This window comes from Salvelinus alpinus, chromosome 23 (assembly GCF_045679555.1).
Source record: "Salvelinus alpinus chromosome 23, SLU_Salpinus.1, whole genome shotgun sequence".
NCBI lineage: Eukaryota > Metazoa > Chordata > Actinopteri > Salmoniformes > Salmonidae > Salvelinus > Salvelinus alpinus.
Genome location: NC_092108.1, coordinates 36,298,887 through 36,315,948, shown reverse-complemented (window position 1 = coordinate 36,315,948; position 17,062 = coordinate 36,298,887). Strand labels below are relative to the sequence as shown.

Here is a 17,062-nt window from a genome sequence, read left to right as displayed (position 1 = left end):
GGTTATCAGGTGGTTACAAGAGAGGCCCTACTCCACATAGTCATCTCATATGTGCATTTTTTATAAAATCACATACAGTGGGGAGAACAAGTATTTGATACACTGCCGATTTTGCAGGTTTTCCTACTTACAAAGCATGTAGAGGTCTGTAATTTTTATCATAGGTACACTTCAACTGTGAGAGACGGAATCTAAAACAAAAATCCAGAAAATCACATTGTATGATTTTTAAATAATTAATTTGCATTTTATTGCATGACATAAGTATTTGATCACCTACCAACCAGTAAGAATTCCGGCTCTCACAGACCTGTTAGTTTTTCTTTAAGAAGCCCTCCTGTTCTCCACTCATTACCTGTATTAACTGCACCTGTTTGAACTCGTTACCTGTATAAAAGACACCTGTCCACACACTCAATCAAACAGATTCCAACCTCTCCACAATGGCCAAGACCAGAGAGCTGTGTAAGGACATCAGGGATAAAATTGTAGACCTGCACAAGGCTGGGATGGGCTACAGGACAATAGGCAAGCAGCTTGGTGAGAAGGAAACAACTGTTGGCGCAATTATTAGAAAATGGAAGAAGTTCAAGATGACGGTCAATCACCTTCGGTCTGGGGCTCCATGCAAGATTTCACCTCGTGGGGCATCAATGATCATGAGGAAGGTGAGGGATCAGCCCAGAACTACACGGCAGGACCTGGTCAATGACCTGAAGAGAGCTGGGACCACAGTCTCAAAGAAAACCATTAGTAACACACTACGCCGTCATGGATTAAAATCCTGCAGCGCACGCAAGGTCCCCCTGCTTAAGCCAGTGCATGTCCAGGCCTGTCTGAAGTTTGCCAATGACCATCTGGATGATCCAGAGGAGGAATGGGAGAAGGTCATGTGGTCTGATGAGACAAAAATAGAGCTTTTTGGTCTAACTCCACTCACCGTGTTTGGAGGAAGAAGAAGTATGAGTACAACCCCAAGAACACCATCCCAACCGTGAAGCATGAAGGTGGAAACATCATTCTTTGGGGATGCTTTTCTGCAAAGGGGACAGGACGACTGCACCGTATTGAGGGGAGGATGGATGGGGCCATGTATCGCGAGATCTTGGCCAACAACCTCCTTCCCTCAGTAAGAGCATTGAAGATGGGTCGTGGCTGGGTCTTCCAGCATGACAACGACACGAAGCACACAGCCATGGCAACTAAGGAGTGGCTCCGTAAGAAGCATCTCAAGGTCCTGGAGTGGCCTAGCCAGTCTCCAGACCTGAACCCAATAGAAAATCTTTGGAGGGAGCTGAACGTCCGTATTGCCCAGCGACAGCCCCGAAACCTGAAGGATCTGGAGAAGATCTGTAGGGAGGAGTGGGCCAAAATCCCTGCTGCAGTGTGTGCAAACCTAGTCAAGAACTACAGGAAACGTATGATCTCTGTAATTGCAAACAAAGGTTTCTGTACCAAATATTAAGTTCTGCTTTTCTGATGTATCAAATACTTATGTCATGCAATAAAATGCAAATTAATTACTTAAAAATCATACAATGTGATTTTCTGGATTTTTGTTTTAGATTCCGTCTCTCATAGTTGAAGTGTACCTATGATAAAAATTACAGACCTCTACATGCTTTGTAAGTAGGAAAACCTGCAAAATCGGCAGTGTATCAAATACTTGTTCTCCCCACTGTAGATCATCCCAGCTATTCCCAAAAAACAAAAATGTTTTCTCAGCAAAAGGTCATCTTCTTTCTCTCTTCTCACGGTCTGTCTCTCTGCCAAAGGTTGTCTTCCTTCTCCATTTTGTTCTCTCTGACAGACCACTAGTAGCATTAAAAGCCCTCAACATACTTAGTCACATCGCTCTTCCTTTCACCACCGTAACCCCCCCAGAGCGCAGCCACAAAACCCAATTAAACTCCAATAAGCAGAGCACAAATGAAACTGTCAAATTCATATCTTTGGGAGTTTGGCACAAATCAATAATATGGACAGGCAGTCTGCGTCCCAAACGGCAACCTATTCCCTATATAGTGCACCATCCTGCCCTGGTCTAAAGTAGTGCACCATGTAGGGAATAGGGTGCCATTTGGGACGAAGACCAAGTCTTTGAGACCCGAAGACTCCCCGGCGACACCGACACATATGGTGGGAGCATAACACAAGATGGCTTCCACAGGACTCATCAGTTAAAGTCAGTGTGTGCTATTTTGGCATTGGTGAAGGGGTACTCAGTTCCTACTCTGCTCTTTCACGAGAACTAGAAGCCTACTTCTCTGCTGGCATTAGCTCATCTTCAGCATCTCTGCTCACATTAGCTCATCTTCAGCATCTCTGCTCACATTAGCTCATCTTCAGCATCTCTGCTCACATTAGCTCATCTTCAGCATCTCTGCTCACATTAGCTCATCTTCAGCATCTTTGCTCACATTAGCTCATCTTTAGCATCTCTGCTCACATTAGCTCATCTTCAGCATCTCTGCTCACATTAGCTCATCTTCAGCATCTCTGCTCACATTAGCTCATCTTCAGCATCTCTGCTCACATTAGCTCATCTTCAGCATCTTTGCTCACATTAGCTCATCTTTAGCATCTCTGCTCACATTAGCTCATCTTCAGCATCTCTGCTCACATTAGCTCATCTTCAGCATCTCTGCTCACATTAGCTCATCTTCAGCATCTTTGCTCACATTAGCTCATCTTTAGCATCTCTGCTCACATTAGCTCATCTTCAGCATCTCTGCTCACATTAGCTCATCTTCAGCATCTCTGCTCACATTAGCTCATCTTCAGCATCTCTGCTCACATTAGCTCATCTTCAGCATCTCTGCTCACATTAGCTCACCTTCAGCATCTCTGCTGACATTAGCTCATCTTCAGCATCTCTGCTGACATTAGCTCATCTTCAGCATCTCTGCTGACATTAGCTCATCTTCAGCATCTCTGCTGACATTAGCTCATCTTCAGCATCTCTGCTGACATTAGCTCAGCTTCAGCATCTCTGCTGACATTAGCTCATCTTTAGCATCTCTGCTGACATTAGCTCATCTTTAGCATCTCTACTGACATTAGCTCATCTTCAGCATCTCTGCTGACATTAGCTCATCTTCAGCATCTCTGCTGACATTAGCTCATCTTTAGCATCTCTGCTGACATTAGCTCATCTTTAGCATCTCTACTGACATTAGCTCATCTTCAGCATCTCTGCTGACATTAGCTCATCTTCAGCATCTCTACTGACATTAGCTCATCTTTAGCATTAGAATGAGTTCTAATACTATATACTTCTCTCTAATTTAAATAAACCAATATCAAGTTAGTCAACAAGGTGGCTAGTTCCCATTGTGTTCCTAGATGCATATCACCACCTTGTCAAAGTCAGACACCCTGTCAGAAAATGCATTTGTTTAAAATCCAGGTACATGTAGCTCGTGTAGTTTCAAGATTTACAGAATTTTGTAGAAGGTCAGTGAAGTACCCACAAGGAACAAGTTACACTTCTTCAAGCACAATGCGGTTCATCGAGTATGCGATGCAGTCAAGAGTTAAGAGGACCCAATGCAGAAAAGACTGACTGGCAGTTTGAAAGTTGGTCTAAAACCCCGGCCTGCCAGACGAGGAATGGACTTACCTGCATGGTCACATCAGATCCTAAACCTTCAAAACACATATTCTACAGTGCACTGCGTACTGAGAGATGACAGCCACAGCAAAACAGAAAGACCAAAAGAGAGTTGAGGACACTTCAGTCCAACAGATAAACCACCACAAACATTCACCTAGAGACAACACACTGTGCAATCTGTTGATGGTAATCTGCCACAATGAGTTTGGCCTTCAGTATGTATCATTCAATGATTGAGGTCAAGTTACTGACCACTTTGCTTTGGATGCCTCATGGGCAAAAGAGTTTAAAGCAAGATGTTGCTAATATTATTAATACTATACTGACCAAAAATATAAATTGCAACATGCAATAATTTCAAAGATTTCTGAGTGACAGTTCACATAAGGAAATCAGTCAATTGAAATACATTCATTAAGCCCTAATCTGTGGATTTAACATGACTGGGAAAACTGATACACATTGGTTGGTCTCAGAAAACCAGTCAGTATCTGGTGTGACCATTTGCCTCATGCAGGGTGGCACATCTCCTTCGGATAGAGTTGATCAGGCTGTTGATTGTTGCCTGTGGAATGTTGTCCCAGTCCTCGTCAATGGTTGTGCGAGGTTGCTGGATATTGGCGGGAACTGGAACACGCTGTCATACACGTCAATCCAGAGCATCCCAAACATGCTCAATGGGTGACATGGAGTATGCAGGCCATTGAAGAACTTCAGCTTCCAGGAATTGTGTAAAGATCCTTGCAACATGGGGCCGTGCATTACCATGCGGATGAATGGCACAACAATGGGCCTCAGGATCTCGTCATGGTATCTCTGTGCATTTAAATGGCCATTGACAAAATGCAATTGTGGTTGTTGTTCGTAGCTTATGCCTGCCCGTACCATGACCCCACCGCCACCATGGGGCACTTTGTTCACAACGTTGACATCAGCAAACCGCTCGCCCACACAATGCCATACACATGGTTTGCGGTTGTGAGGCCGGTTGGATGTACCACCAAATTCTCTAAAACAATGTTGCTGGCAGCTTATGGTAGAGAAATGAACATTCCTGCAGTCAGCTTTCCAATTTCATGCTCCCCCAAAAATTTTGTAATCTGTGGCACTGTGTTGTGTGACAAAACGACACATTTTAGAGTTGACTTTTATTGCCCCCAGCACAAGGTGCACCTGTGTAATGATCATGCTGTTTAATCAGCTTCTTGATATGCCACACCTGTCAGGTGGATGGATTATCTCGGCAAAAGAGAAATGCTCACTAACATGGGTGTAAACAAATTTGTGCACAGCATTTTCGAAAAAGTAAGCTCTTTGTGCGTATGGAACATTTCTGGGATCTTTTACTTCAGCTCATGAAACATGGGACCAACACTTTACATAATGTGTTCACATTTTTGTTCAGTGTACATATACACACTGATTACCAATCAACGTCAATACTGAGCACCCAAATGGAATGGAATCACGTTGGAGTAGGGGCATGAATTCCTCCCTGACTAAATCATGTTCTCACAAAAGACAGACACTTTCTCTGATCTCTCACAAGACCACAGAGTACTAGACTAATACTGTGGCACTATGGTGGAAGTGGAAAAGCTATACATCCTAAACATGAGACTATTACCAAATGAAAAAGCCGGGAGAGTAGAACTGGCATTCAGGCTTTCCCGTGGAGACATTTTTATTAAGAGGAAATGGATACTTTATCCAGTATCTGGGGAGAAGGAGAGGTGCACAAGGCTGGCCTTGTACTGCATGGAATAAGCACTTTTGCTTATAGCAGAAGACAGCAGAAAATCCACATGATACAATACACATTGTCCCAAAGAATAGAACAAGCTGTGAAAAAGCTTATGCAAGAAAAGGAACAAACTAGCTAATTTGAGGTGACAAAGGATGTCTGTGTCAACACGGTATCCCATCTTACAGTAGCCTACATTCACAAGGAAACAAGATCCCGGTTTACTTGCTTTGCAATGCCTAGGCATTGTAAAATAACACCACAAATGCTGACACAAGTCATATTCCACTCTAACAACGATTTAGACGTTCATCCGTATAAGCAAGGATTGTAAAGCACAGTTAATAGGCCGTCGACCGAGCAAGTCATCAGATTTCACAGGGCCAACAGTATTTGACCATTTCTATACTGGGCATAGCTTCAGTGCATTTTTTTCACTGTCTGACTCCAAAGACATGGTCATAATAAACATGTGTGTATGATGTCGCTATACACATAAATAACTCCCAGACAGACTGTCCCTCCCGACCGGACACTAAAGAGCTACAGCCAAACAGATCTAGTCAAAAGTAGTCCACTACGTAGGGAATAGAGTGACATTTGGGACGCAACCCAGGATAGGCTACCAATATCGGTTTCAACATCCCAGGGACCCTACTGGCTGATATGAGTCATATCTTAGATGAACTTCCCATGACCAAGTTACTGTAGGCGCCTCCAAAACGAGCCTGTGAGTGACCATTTGAAATAATCGCATTCATTTCATCATTTTTATAAAATGGCTTAGATAAACCATCTGATTTGTCAGAGGGGATCGTCAGATGAATGTTTAGTAGAAGTCCCAGTAGTATCCACTCCAATGAGCAGCTCCACCCAACCTATTACAACCTGTGGCACATGCCAGACAGTCAGGACGTGTCTCAAATGGCACCCTATTCCCTATGCAGTGCACTACTTTTAACCAGGGCCAATAGGGAATAGAGCACCATTTGGGACAAAGCTGAGGTCTCTGTTCTGCTGCCTTTGTTCTGTGCTTCAGTTCAAAGGATATTGTCTGTTGGGATTTAATATTATTCAAGAGTGAGTGGACAACAAGTCCAGCTCCCCTCGTATAGCAATTAATCTTGTGTGAGCCCCGGTGTACCAGATTTCAAAAGATAAAGAAGTCTGTATAATTTCTGAGCCAATTACCATGACAGGCAGGGAGGAGAGAGGACTGGAGGACGTTGACAAATGCTGCCTGGAATGGGACTCAATTTACGCAGCGACCTCTCCTCCAGTAGGACAAGTCTGACACTAAAGGCGTCCGCATGCCGCCCAGCCTAAACACTTTGTGCATATACTGTATTATGATGACATTGTGACGTTTTTGTTCGTTTTGGACTATGTTAAGTTTTTTTCCCCAGCTGTTCGGGCAAACAACATATTTTCGTGAGGCAAGCCAAAGTCGGTAGCCAAAGTCTACGCCCCTTCATAGGTGATTGGTCAACAGTAGGGATACTTCAATAAAGTCTTTGTTGTCATTCAACAAGAGACGACTAGTTTCCATACACATTTCTTCATTGAGAAATACTGCACTGAAAATTTGCGCGACTAACATGCTGACCAGACCGGACACGTCACATGCGTGAGCGTCGCAAAATAAATGTAGAAATCCATGTTATTCAATTATTGCAGCGCCAACGAGTGTCTGCGTTGCCACGGGCTAAAATAGAAGTCGTTCCTATTTCTGACGCAGAGCGCGCTGCAAGTCCTGCCTCTCCCATCTCCTCATTGGTTTATAGAAGCAGGTACCCACGTGCCATCTCCTCATTGGTTATACCCACGTGGGTGATTGAAAGACTAAATGTTTTGCCGGTTGTCGTGGTAATACTATGAAAGTGTAGATGCCAATCACCATATAAGTTCAAAGATGAAAAAGCCTGGAAGGAGGAGAGATGACTAGAAACGATTCAGTTGGCCGTTTTATGTGTGGATTCATTGTCAGAGTAGAGGACCTTGTGCATTTCAGGTAAAATAACAACTCAATGTTTATATCCCAGGACAAATTAGTTAGCAACAGCAAGCTAGCTAGCTAAATTGCCATACATGTTTAATGTTTTTCGACCTGTCCCCAAATTAATGTAATTGGTTCAGAGTTTGTTTTGATATTTTAACCTGCGTATCGTGATTGCGTTTGGTGTGGGGGAACAAAATAAATGTATGCACAATAGCGCACGCGCGCCAGTTTGGGTTCTGTGTAAGACCTCCTCTGCAAAAACTTCAAAATACATGACTGATTTGAGTTCTTAGATTAATTGACTATTTTGAGGAAGTCTATAGTGCCTGCGGCGTCTCAAAATGGAAAAACATTATTGCCACTTTTTTCTTGTTTTTCAAGCAAAGATATTTTAAGGGAGTATGCGAGCACACTCGTTCGTTTCGCCTAGCCAAGTTCTGAAACATGCTGACGCCTTAAGTCTGCATCCCAAATGGAGCCCAATTCCCTATATAGTGCACTATGTTTGATCAGGTTCTAGTGAAAGGCAGTGCACTATAAAGGGAATAGGGCACCATTTGGAACGTGACCTAAGCCTGTACATATGGGCCACTATCTGCAGAAGACACCCAGTCTACAAAAAGTCTTGGAGAAATGACTAAAGCCCATTTTGACTGGACATATCAGGCTTCTAGCATGACGGTCAGAAAATAGACATAAGCTGACCGAAATAGGTTATTATGGGTGCCGTTTTGTAATATGGGGTTTTTGTGAGACGGAGGAGGTTATGTTCAAATTGCTTCACGAAATCATATAAATTGATTCAATGACTATTCACGATGCTTCTATGTTTTATGGTTCCAAAAGGGACCTCAGAACAGAAGAAATAGTCTTGTCCTTCAGTGATGTTATAACTGTAGATCTATTGCAGAGATTAAACCAATAACAGATGTATCATACCGTACACATGGGTGAAGGGAAATTGTTCTAGAAATGATCCCAAATACCCTTAGCTTGTCTAAAACGGTCCATATTTGCTGTAGAATATCTTGAAATGATTTGTGGCACCTCTTGGCCTTTCTCTGGATTTCTTGAATTCCTCTGCAACCCCAATTTCTAGATGACAACATGAAAAAGAAACAGAGAGGGAAAGAGGTGGTAATGTTTAGAGGTACCTTTGTTTCACTGCCGTAAGTGAGACTGACAGCTAGCTCAAATGTGACCATGGCCAGGGAGGGTGGGTACCACAGAGATCCGTATTGACACACTATTTTGGGGTCAAACGTGCCCTGGTCTCTGCCCAATCACCCCAGCCAGTTCACCCCCTCCTAAATCTCTCATTTCATCTCGCGGACACTCCAACCACTGACGAAAAGGCTGAAATGCTATACAGGCAATTTGACAATCAGCAGCCTTGTTTGAAGGAGAAGCAAAGTGAAGTGGCCTTGATTTTCCTCTGAGCACGTATCAAGAGTGGCATCCACGCACAGAAAATCACTGACAGTCATCACAAGGAGCATAACACTGTTGAAACACTTATCGCAAGAGAATCAATCTCCTATTGAAAAAGGCTGCATTATCATCACGATCTACGTCAGCATCATCGCCAATACATTCCTTTCCATCAACTCGGTACATAGAATTGAATATGATCGAGCCTACAGTAGACTACACAAAATGCAGTCTCAGCCCACCCTTACAGTAAGGACAGGGATTAAAACTAAGTTTCCCCAGACAAGATGCCCAACACCATCAAAACACCAGACTTGTGATGATCAAATGGGGCGTCTGTTGTCTGTTCCGGTAATTCCTTCTCTATTACATAGACGGGCTAATGCAGGCAGCACGGCAAGGCACAGCACTGTGGAGAGATGGATTCAGTCAGAGATCCTATCTGTGAGTAGCCTACAGTCCAGTGAGAGCACGGATAGAGAGCACTGATACGGACCCTTTCAGTGCCATTGGGTGGAGAGAGCAGTGATTAGAGGGTGGCTGGTTGTGCACCTCTGACTCGGTCTCCCCATGTTAAAACCATTAGGCCTAATCAGTCCATGCCAGGCTCTCTGGCGCTACATTTCCGTCCGGAGGGAAGTGTGTGTTTCTGTCTTTCTTCTCCATGGAGCAGAGGAACTCTGTCCACGTATCATAATCCTTAAACAAGCAGCAGATTCTTGCGTAGAAGCCAAAACGCTGCCCACCCCTCTGTGCTCAGATCCAAACCAGGACTCATAAAAACACTTTAAAACTACCAATCTGCGTCGACGTGTAACTGCCAAAATAAAGGAAACCCCCCAGCAAAGCTTCTTCTTAATAGGGCGTTGGGTCACCACGAGCAGCCAGAAAAGCCTCAATTGAGCCCTGGAATAGATTCTACAAGTGTCTGGAACTCTATTGGAGGGAAATTCCATAATTTGGTGTTTTGTTTATGGTGGAGGAAAACGCCGTCTCAGGTGCCACTCCAGAAACTCCCATAAGTGTTCAATTGGGTCGAGATCTGGTGACTGAGACGTCCATGCCATATGGTTCACATAGTTTTTTTTATGCTCATCAAACCATTCAGTGACCACTCGTGCCCTGTGAATGGGGGCATTAGCATCCTGGAAGAGAACACTCCCCAAGGTGAACCCTGCCCACCCCTCCCTCCCCGGGGGCACATTTGGGTTTTTGCCCTAGCACAACACAGCTGATTCAAATAACCAACTCATCAAGCTTTGATTATTTGAATCAGCTGTCTGTTCCCCCCAAAACGGGAACTGCGTGCTTGTCGGCGTCCACCGCCCTCACCTGTACCCCTCTCCGGGCGTCAGCACTTTCTAATGAGGTACGGTTGGTTGCCACAACAGAGACAGAGGCGGAAGCAGCAGTGGTTAATGAGGATGATGTGAGTACGTAGCTTACCCCAGCACAGCCATGGTGGCGGGCTGGCTGGCTTCCTCTGGACTCTCCTCGTCTACGACCTCATTACCAACCAACGCTCTTGACCCGGCTCGCACTTGTGCTGCAGCAGCCTATGAATGTAAATGTCAGAAACTTAGGAGCATATTGTATGCTTTGGCGGTAAACCATATATACCGGGGCATTTTGCAATACAGACGGTATGATTTTCAATACAGTCAACAAAAACAAAACGTTTCAAAAAGGTTGTGGGATGCACTGCTTATAGCTACAACTAGAGCGCTTTCAGTATTCACACCCCACTGACGTTTCACATGTTGCTGTGTTACAAAGTGGAAATAAAATGGATGTCATTGTCATTGTTGTCAACCATCTACACAAAGTACTCTTTAATGTCAAAGTGGAAGAATAATTGAATTGTATTATTGGAAAATAAAAAACACTAATATATCTTGATTAGATAATTATTCAACCCCCTGATGAATACATGTTAGAATCACCTTTGGCAGTGATTACAGCTGAGAGTCTTTCTGGGTAAGTCTAAGAGCTTTGCACAACTTGATTGCATAATATTTGCCCATTATTCATTAATAAAGAACACAAGCTCTGTCAAGTTGGTTGTTGATCATCGCTAGACAGCCATTTTCAAATCTTGCCATAGATTTTCAAGCTGATTTAAGTCAAAACTGTAGTTAGGCCACTTAGGAACTAGGCCACTTAAGAACATTCAATGCCATCTTGGTAAACTCCTCCAGAATATAAGCTTAAAGGTGATTTTGTCTCCCAGTGTCTGGTGGAAAGCAGAATAAACCAAGTTTTCCTCTATAAAATGATGCAGGCACCACCATGCTTGAAAATGTGAAGAGTGGAACTCTGATGTGTGTTGGATTAGTGATGTGTTGGATTTGTCCCAAAAATAAAGTGTTGTATTCAGGACAAAAAGTTAATTTCTTTGCCAAACTTTTTTGCAGGATTACTTTAGTGCCATGTTGCAAACAGGATGCATTTAAAAAATATATATTTTTAAAAAGACTTCCTTCTTTTCACTTGTTAATTTATGTTAATATTGTAGAGTAACTACAATGTTGTTGATCCATCCTCAGTTTTCTCCTATCACAGCCATTAAACTCTAACTGCTTTAAAATCGCCATCGGCCTCATAGTTAAATCCCTGAGCGGTTTCCTTCCTCTCCGGAAGGAGAGGAACCACTGGAAAAACTCCCTGGTCTTTGTGGTTGAATATGTGCTTGAAATTCACTGCTTGACTGAGGGACCTTACAGATCATTGTATGTGTGGGGTACAGAGAGGAGGTAGTCATTTAAAAATGATGTTAAACACTATTATTGCACACAGTGAGTCCATGCAAATTATTATGTGACTTGTTAAGTACATTTACTCCTGAACTTATTTAGGCTTGCCAGAACAAAAATAGTTCAACACTTATTGACTCAAGACGTTTCAGCTTTTCATTTCGAATTAATTAGTAAAAATGTCTAAAAACACAACTCCACTTTGACACTACGGGATATTGTGTGTGGATCAGTGACAAAATCTCAATGTAATCCGTTTTAAATTCAGACTGTAATTAGGAAAAAGTCAAGGGTTGTGAATGCTTTCTGAAGGCACTGTATCTATGATGTGCCAAATAGATGAATCTCCAGCTCAGGGCTCCAGCTATGCATTTGGTTTGCCAACTTGCTACTGTGGCTAGCTCGCAAGATCAAGCTTCCTGATTACAACAGACGCAATCAACACCCTCCCTGGATCAAGATCCCTGCTGCCTAAATTAGTTGAGAGTCCAAAATGTGTTTTTTAGTATTTATTTTTTCATTTGGACCAAAACAGCGCACCTTATGCCGGTAATACCTAATACTGCCGGTAATACCATATACCCCAGGTATGGTACAGGAACGGTTTTAAAGTATGAAAATCTGGATAGTGCCCAACCCAAACATAATGTGCATGTTTTACCTCCCTGTTTGTATGGGATTAACATTGAATTAAAGGTGATGGTGAACTGTGAGCAGCTAGCAAGGTTACCGTAGCTACTAGCTAACATCACAACAGCAGAGGACATCGGTGGGGCTTCCCTGTTTAAACCCTAACGAAGATGAAGGGGCCCCCGCAGTTGGTGGGTGAAGGTTGAGGAGGAAGTACAGTATTGGGTTAGTTCATAGTGCCTCTCTCCTCCCCTGTTCCTCCTCAGGCAGTGTGTAGGCTAAATGAGATGTCCTTGGTGTGATTGGGTCAGCGGAAGGTCGTTCCTCTCTGGCTGGAGGAGCTGGTGTTTAGATGGAGCATGAGAGATGAGACAGGGCCACCAGTACAGTGGTGTCTGGAGTGCGTCTCCTCTCCAACTCTGACATTAGGCTTCATCTCTGGGTTCAGACCCATCACAAAAATGGTTGCTATTTTTTCATTACACTGGGATCCAGGTACTGTATTCACCACCCTGACAGTTCCACCATGACAGTTGGAAAGGCTAGCATGACAGAGGCTCCGATTGACTACATGTTCAGTCTTAATTAAGGACAAGACACACCGTAACGATAGGAGGGTCACCCACTGCTATTAACTGTTCAAATGGTATGTTATGTCCTTTATTCTTCTTATTTGATGTACAACGCAGATGTGGTTCTGCCACTGTAAACCGTACGTATAGAGGAAGTCTTTACCTGACAGGGCTATATCCTGTCCTGGTGCATACTTAACTCATCCTAGCTGGACCACCAGGATTCCTGACCTGTGCCGAAATGCCATTCTGAGCCATTCTAAAGACTTCAGTCATTAAAGCCAGAGGGGAAGGAACTGCTTCTGGAACAGAGTCGGCACTTCTGACCGACTCTCCTCCGTCACATGACCACATCCTGTTGGCCAGAATAAGTCCACTTCCTGCTCTGTTACTTCCTGTTTATGCCAAGGTGCAGCCGCTGTGACGGGGGAAAAAGCAGGAAGTTATCATCGCGGGGGGGGTACAGGCCCAAGACCACAAGACCACTGCTTAGATGACATGTAGCGAGATAGTGAGTTGACTAACATACACCCAAACGAAGGGCGTTGACATTGACAGGCACAAACAGCATAGCAATAGCTTGGCTACCTGTATTTTATTGTCCTACACACATCATGTAAGTCTACGGGGGTTTAGAGCAGAGCCTGTGCTCTCCTCCCAGCTGACAGAAGGAGAGAGAGTAGCCAACTGTCTCAATGTTAACACCACAGTGCATCCTTCTGGAAGAGAAGAGTATTAACTGTGGGGAAAATGCCCAGCATCAACAATGGGCAAAACCTATGTCTATTCAAGGAAGGCTTTGGCAAGCAAGCAGCACACAAACACTCCCACATTGTGGGATTCATTTCCTCAGAGAAGCGAGCAAAAGCTGGTGGGGGTCGATTGAGCGGTTGCATGATGTAATACGACACTATAAAACAAGTGCCTTCTATCATCAGGTCCTCTCTCTTTAAAGTTCATACAGTTCCTAGAAGATGTGATAGCTCTCAGTTGCCTGCTGTGACTAACTACAGTACGTCCCCTCTAGCCAGTGGTAGACCGTAGAGAACACCCAGTAAGGATGTCTCAGTGTGTGGCTGTGTAAACAGAACGTGCTGCCACGGTGTCTGTGATTGTGTGCCGCGTTGGCCTAGCAACCACTTCCTGAATCCTCCCTGGACCAAGAGGCTATTCCTTCCCACAGACAAACCACAGCTGGCTGGCATTGGTGACTCACTGTGGCAAACCCTGGTGGCTGGACACCACGCTGTGTGTGTGTTCCGAGTGTGTGTGTGTGTTCCATGTGTGTGTCCTCCTCGTTCTCTGGGCACGGGATCAGAAGCAGCCTCTTGGGATTAACATGGAAGGTCCAGTGTTTGCTGTGTCATAAAACCAGGATAGTGGTTTCCTGTTTTACTCGGCGAGATGTTGAGATGAGCTGTTACATAGAAGACAAACCGCCCAATGAAAGATGCACAGTCTGCCACTACTGACTAAATTAGTCCAGCAACGTCAGAGCAGGACAATCTCAAAGACTATGTACCAAGAGAGACCTCTGCTGGTCAAAGTTAGAATTTTCCCTGACAGAGAACACAAAACTGTGGCAGCAGTCAGTGCTGACCTAGGATCACACCCCCATCCATATGATTCTATCCATTATGATCTAAAAGACACAAAAACTGATCTCAGAGCAGCACTTCTAGTCTGAAATGCTTTATAAATATGGGCCCCTAAACTTGGCTACATCAGACAGATGGCCTCTCTACCCAGGATCAACCACACAGTACATGTGTATCCTGTTGTCAGACGTAATTTTTTATATTTTTTTATTTAACCTTTATTTAACAAGGCAAGTCAGTTAAGAACAAATTCTTATTTACAACGACGGCCTACACCGGGCGACGCTGGGACAATTGTGCTCCGCTCTACGGGACTCCCAATCACGGCCAGTCGTGATACAGCCTGGATTCAAACCAGGGTGTCTGTAGTGACGCCTCAAGCACTGAGATGCAGTGCCTTATATACCGCTGGGCCACACGAATCATGTTCTGCTTCGGTTGGGGCTCAGGGTGAGGCTAGAGTACGTGCGACAACAAAATAGCCCACAGTTCAAACTGTATGTAAGTAAGCCACATCAGATAAGACCACACAGCTGTATCAGGTCTGGGTTTTTAATAGCGGTTTCTGGGTAGTTGTGGTCGAGGTGCTCCTAAAAACATGTAGGCCAACAACAGCTGCTCTTAAAGACACGCTTTTTAAATGTTAAATGACACTTTCAATAAAAAGGTCCGGTTATCAGCTGATATAAATCATCTTCTAATCACTTGGTGGCGCCTGCATGCTCTAAAACACAGCATTATGAAGAGACGTTGTAGTGACGAAACAGGCCGTTGTTCTTTCACTGACTTCTAGCTGAGGGGAAAAGAATGTAGTTACGCCAAGCTTCAACAAGGCAGACAAGTCATCAATACACGATTTCAAAAGGCAACAAACAATCACTCAAAGGCTAAAGGTATTACGGCCGGCCAGATTGAGAGTTGCGCATTCAACCATAGTTGAGAATGAGATTAAACAACAGAGGGGAGAAGGTAGGGACATGTTGCACTTACAGATGTACACCACCGGAGGGCAGCGGTGTTCCCCTGTACTTTCACCCTGTACTTTAACCCTGTACAACTACTACTACTACATCAACTTGACAAACGCACACAAAAGGTCTGTTTTATTGCGACTGTCCGAGTTTGGTATGAAATCAGTCTTCCTTTCCCGGAAATACAGGAGAAAAGGCCTTTTACCAAAATATCCTCGGTGCGTAACAAATACTCAGAGCTAGAGGGAGGGAGTGAAAGAGGGAGAGAAGGGAGGTTTAAATTCAATATGATTAACATACCCTTCGATCTGTTAGCACCCTATTCCCTTTACAGTGCATTATTTTTAACCAGGGCCCATTTAAATCTGGTCAAAAGTAGTGCACTATATAGGGAATAGGGTGCCATTTGGGACGCTTGTTTCTAGACTCCTATTGACCTCTCACACATTCTCTTTGTCTCCACCTCACTGATCTCACACCACAGTAAGATAACCACCAACACAATCCTGATAGGCCCTTTGTGTTCATGGTGACAAGATAAAGCAGCAAATGGGGGACCACTTGAAGGGCAAACGGGGCAAATAATCAGATTTGTCCTGTAGTTTTAAAACAGCAGTTATAAACCAACCATGTGTCTGTGAGGGGATGTAGCCTGCGTGATAACCTCCACACAACGGGCGTGAAGAAAACGTTATTACGGTAAACGCAAAATAGAAGACTGAATTCTTTCCTTTATATGATATTTCTTGGTACTACATTTCAGGAAAATCACAAACTGCTTAAATATCGCGAGTCTATTTTCACACCGAATGACCCGGATGACAAATGAGGCATAGCCTACTTGAGCGGCGCAAAAAAATGACTTGAAGAAGGAGCGAAGAGCTTGTGTCTGAAACGGTCTCTGACTGATCTTGGCCTCCGTGTACAGATCCTCACTCTGAGAGTTTTGCCCCTAAAAAGACTTGTTACATTATCATCAACAATGCTCTGGCCACAGACCCATGACAGAGCAGGAGAGCCAGCCAAAAGCCTCATCCCCACAGAGCAGATCAAAGGCTCGGATCAGTGCACATTGTCTCATTCTCTCTCGCTCGTTGCAGTCCTGCTCACCTTCCCCCTGACTGCATGAATAACCATGACTCAGGTTAATGTGGTGAGTGTTCCTCTAATTGGGGGGGGGGGGGCCTGAATGTAGGTGCGACAGACTGAACTGTTCCCGACACACCACCGTTACAATGCTCTACTTTCTGAGGTTCATACCAGCTCCATGGAAACCAAGGCCAACAAGGAATACTGTCACCAAGGCACTAGTAAGACACCTAGAGTCACAGAGAGCTGACTAGGGATCTCCCATAAGAGGCACGGTGTGTGTGTGTGTGTGTGTGTCTCTCATAAGGCTGGCTTTCATTAACACACTGACTACGCCCACTGCTTGGGAAGTACAACATCTGGCTTGTAAAACACACAAGGAATATTCTGTTTTAACTGAAGGAAACTCTCGCTTAACATTCGTTACCCTTTTCTGTTCTATACATAGTTCTATAAAATCAGTCAGTGATTTTCTTGACAAATGTTCTTCACAGGGGTCTTAAAATGAGCAACGTGCCCAAATGACGAATACACAGGGACAGCTTGCTTACACGATGTTCCAATCCAAAACACAGACGCAATGAAACACAATTCATATCGAACGTTCCGCCTCCGTTCAGACTTTAAACCCCTCTTCAAGTGGTGAACTGGTCAAATGT

At 44.1% G+C, this 17,062-nt stretch overlaps 1 protein-coding gene across 6 annotated transcripts in view; it reads right to left on the bottom strand.

Annotated features, from left to right (window-relative positions):
• LOC139550896 (partitioning defective 3 homolog) overlaps window positions 1-17,062 on the bottom strand; it is a 249,251-nt gene that overhangs the window by 165,156 nt on the left and 67,033 nt on the right. Inside the window, exon 1 of one of the 6 annotated variants that reach the window (XM_071362139.1) lies at window positions 8,346-9,250. The exons of the other annotated variants lie outside the window; for them this stretch is intronic. Coding sequence (XP_071218240.1) covers window positions 8,346-8,564 — 219 coding nt within the window. The 5' untranslated portion in view covers window positions 8,565-9,250. Of the gene's footprint in view, window positions 1-8,345; window positions 9,251-17,062 lie in introns of those variants that run through there. 6 annotated transcript variants of the gene reach the window in all.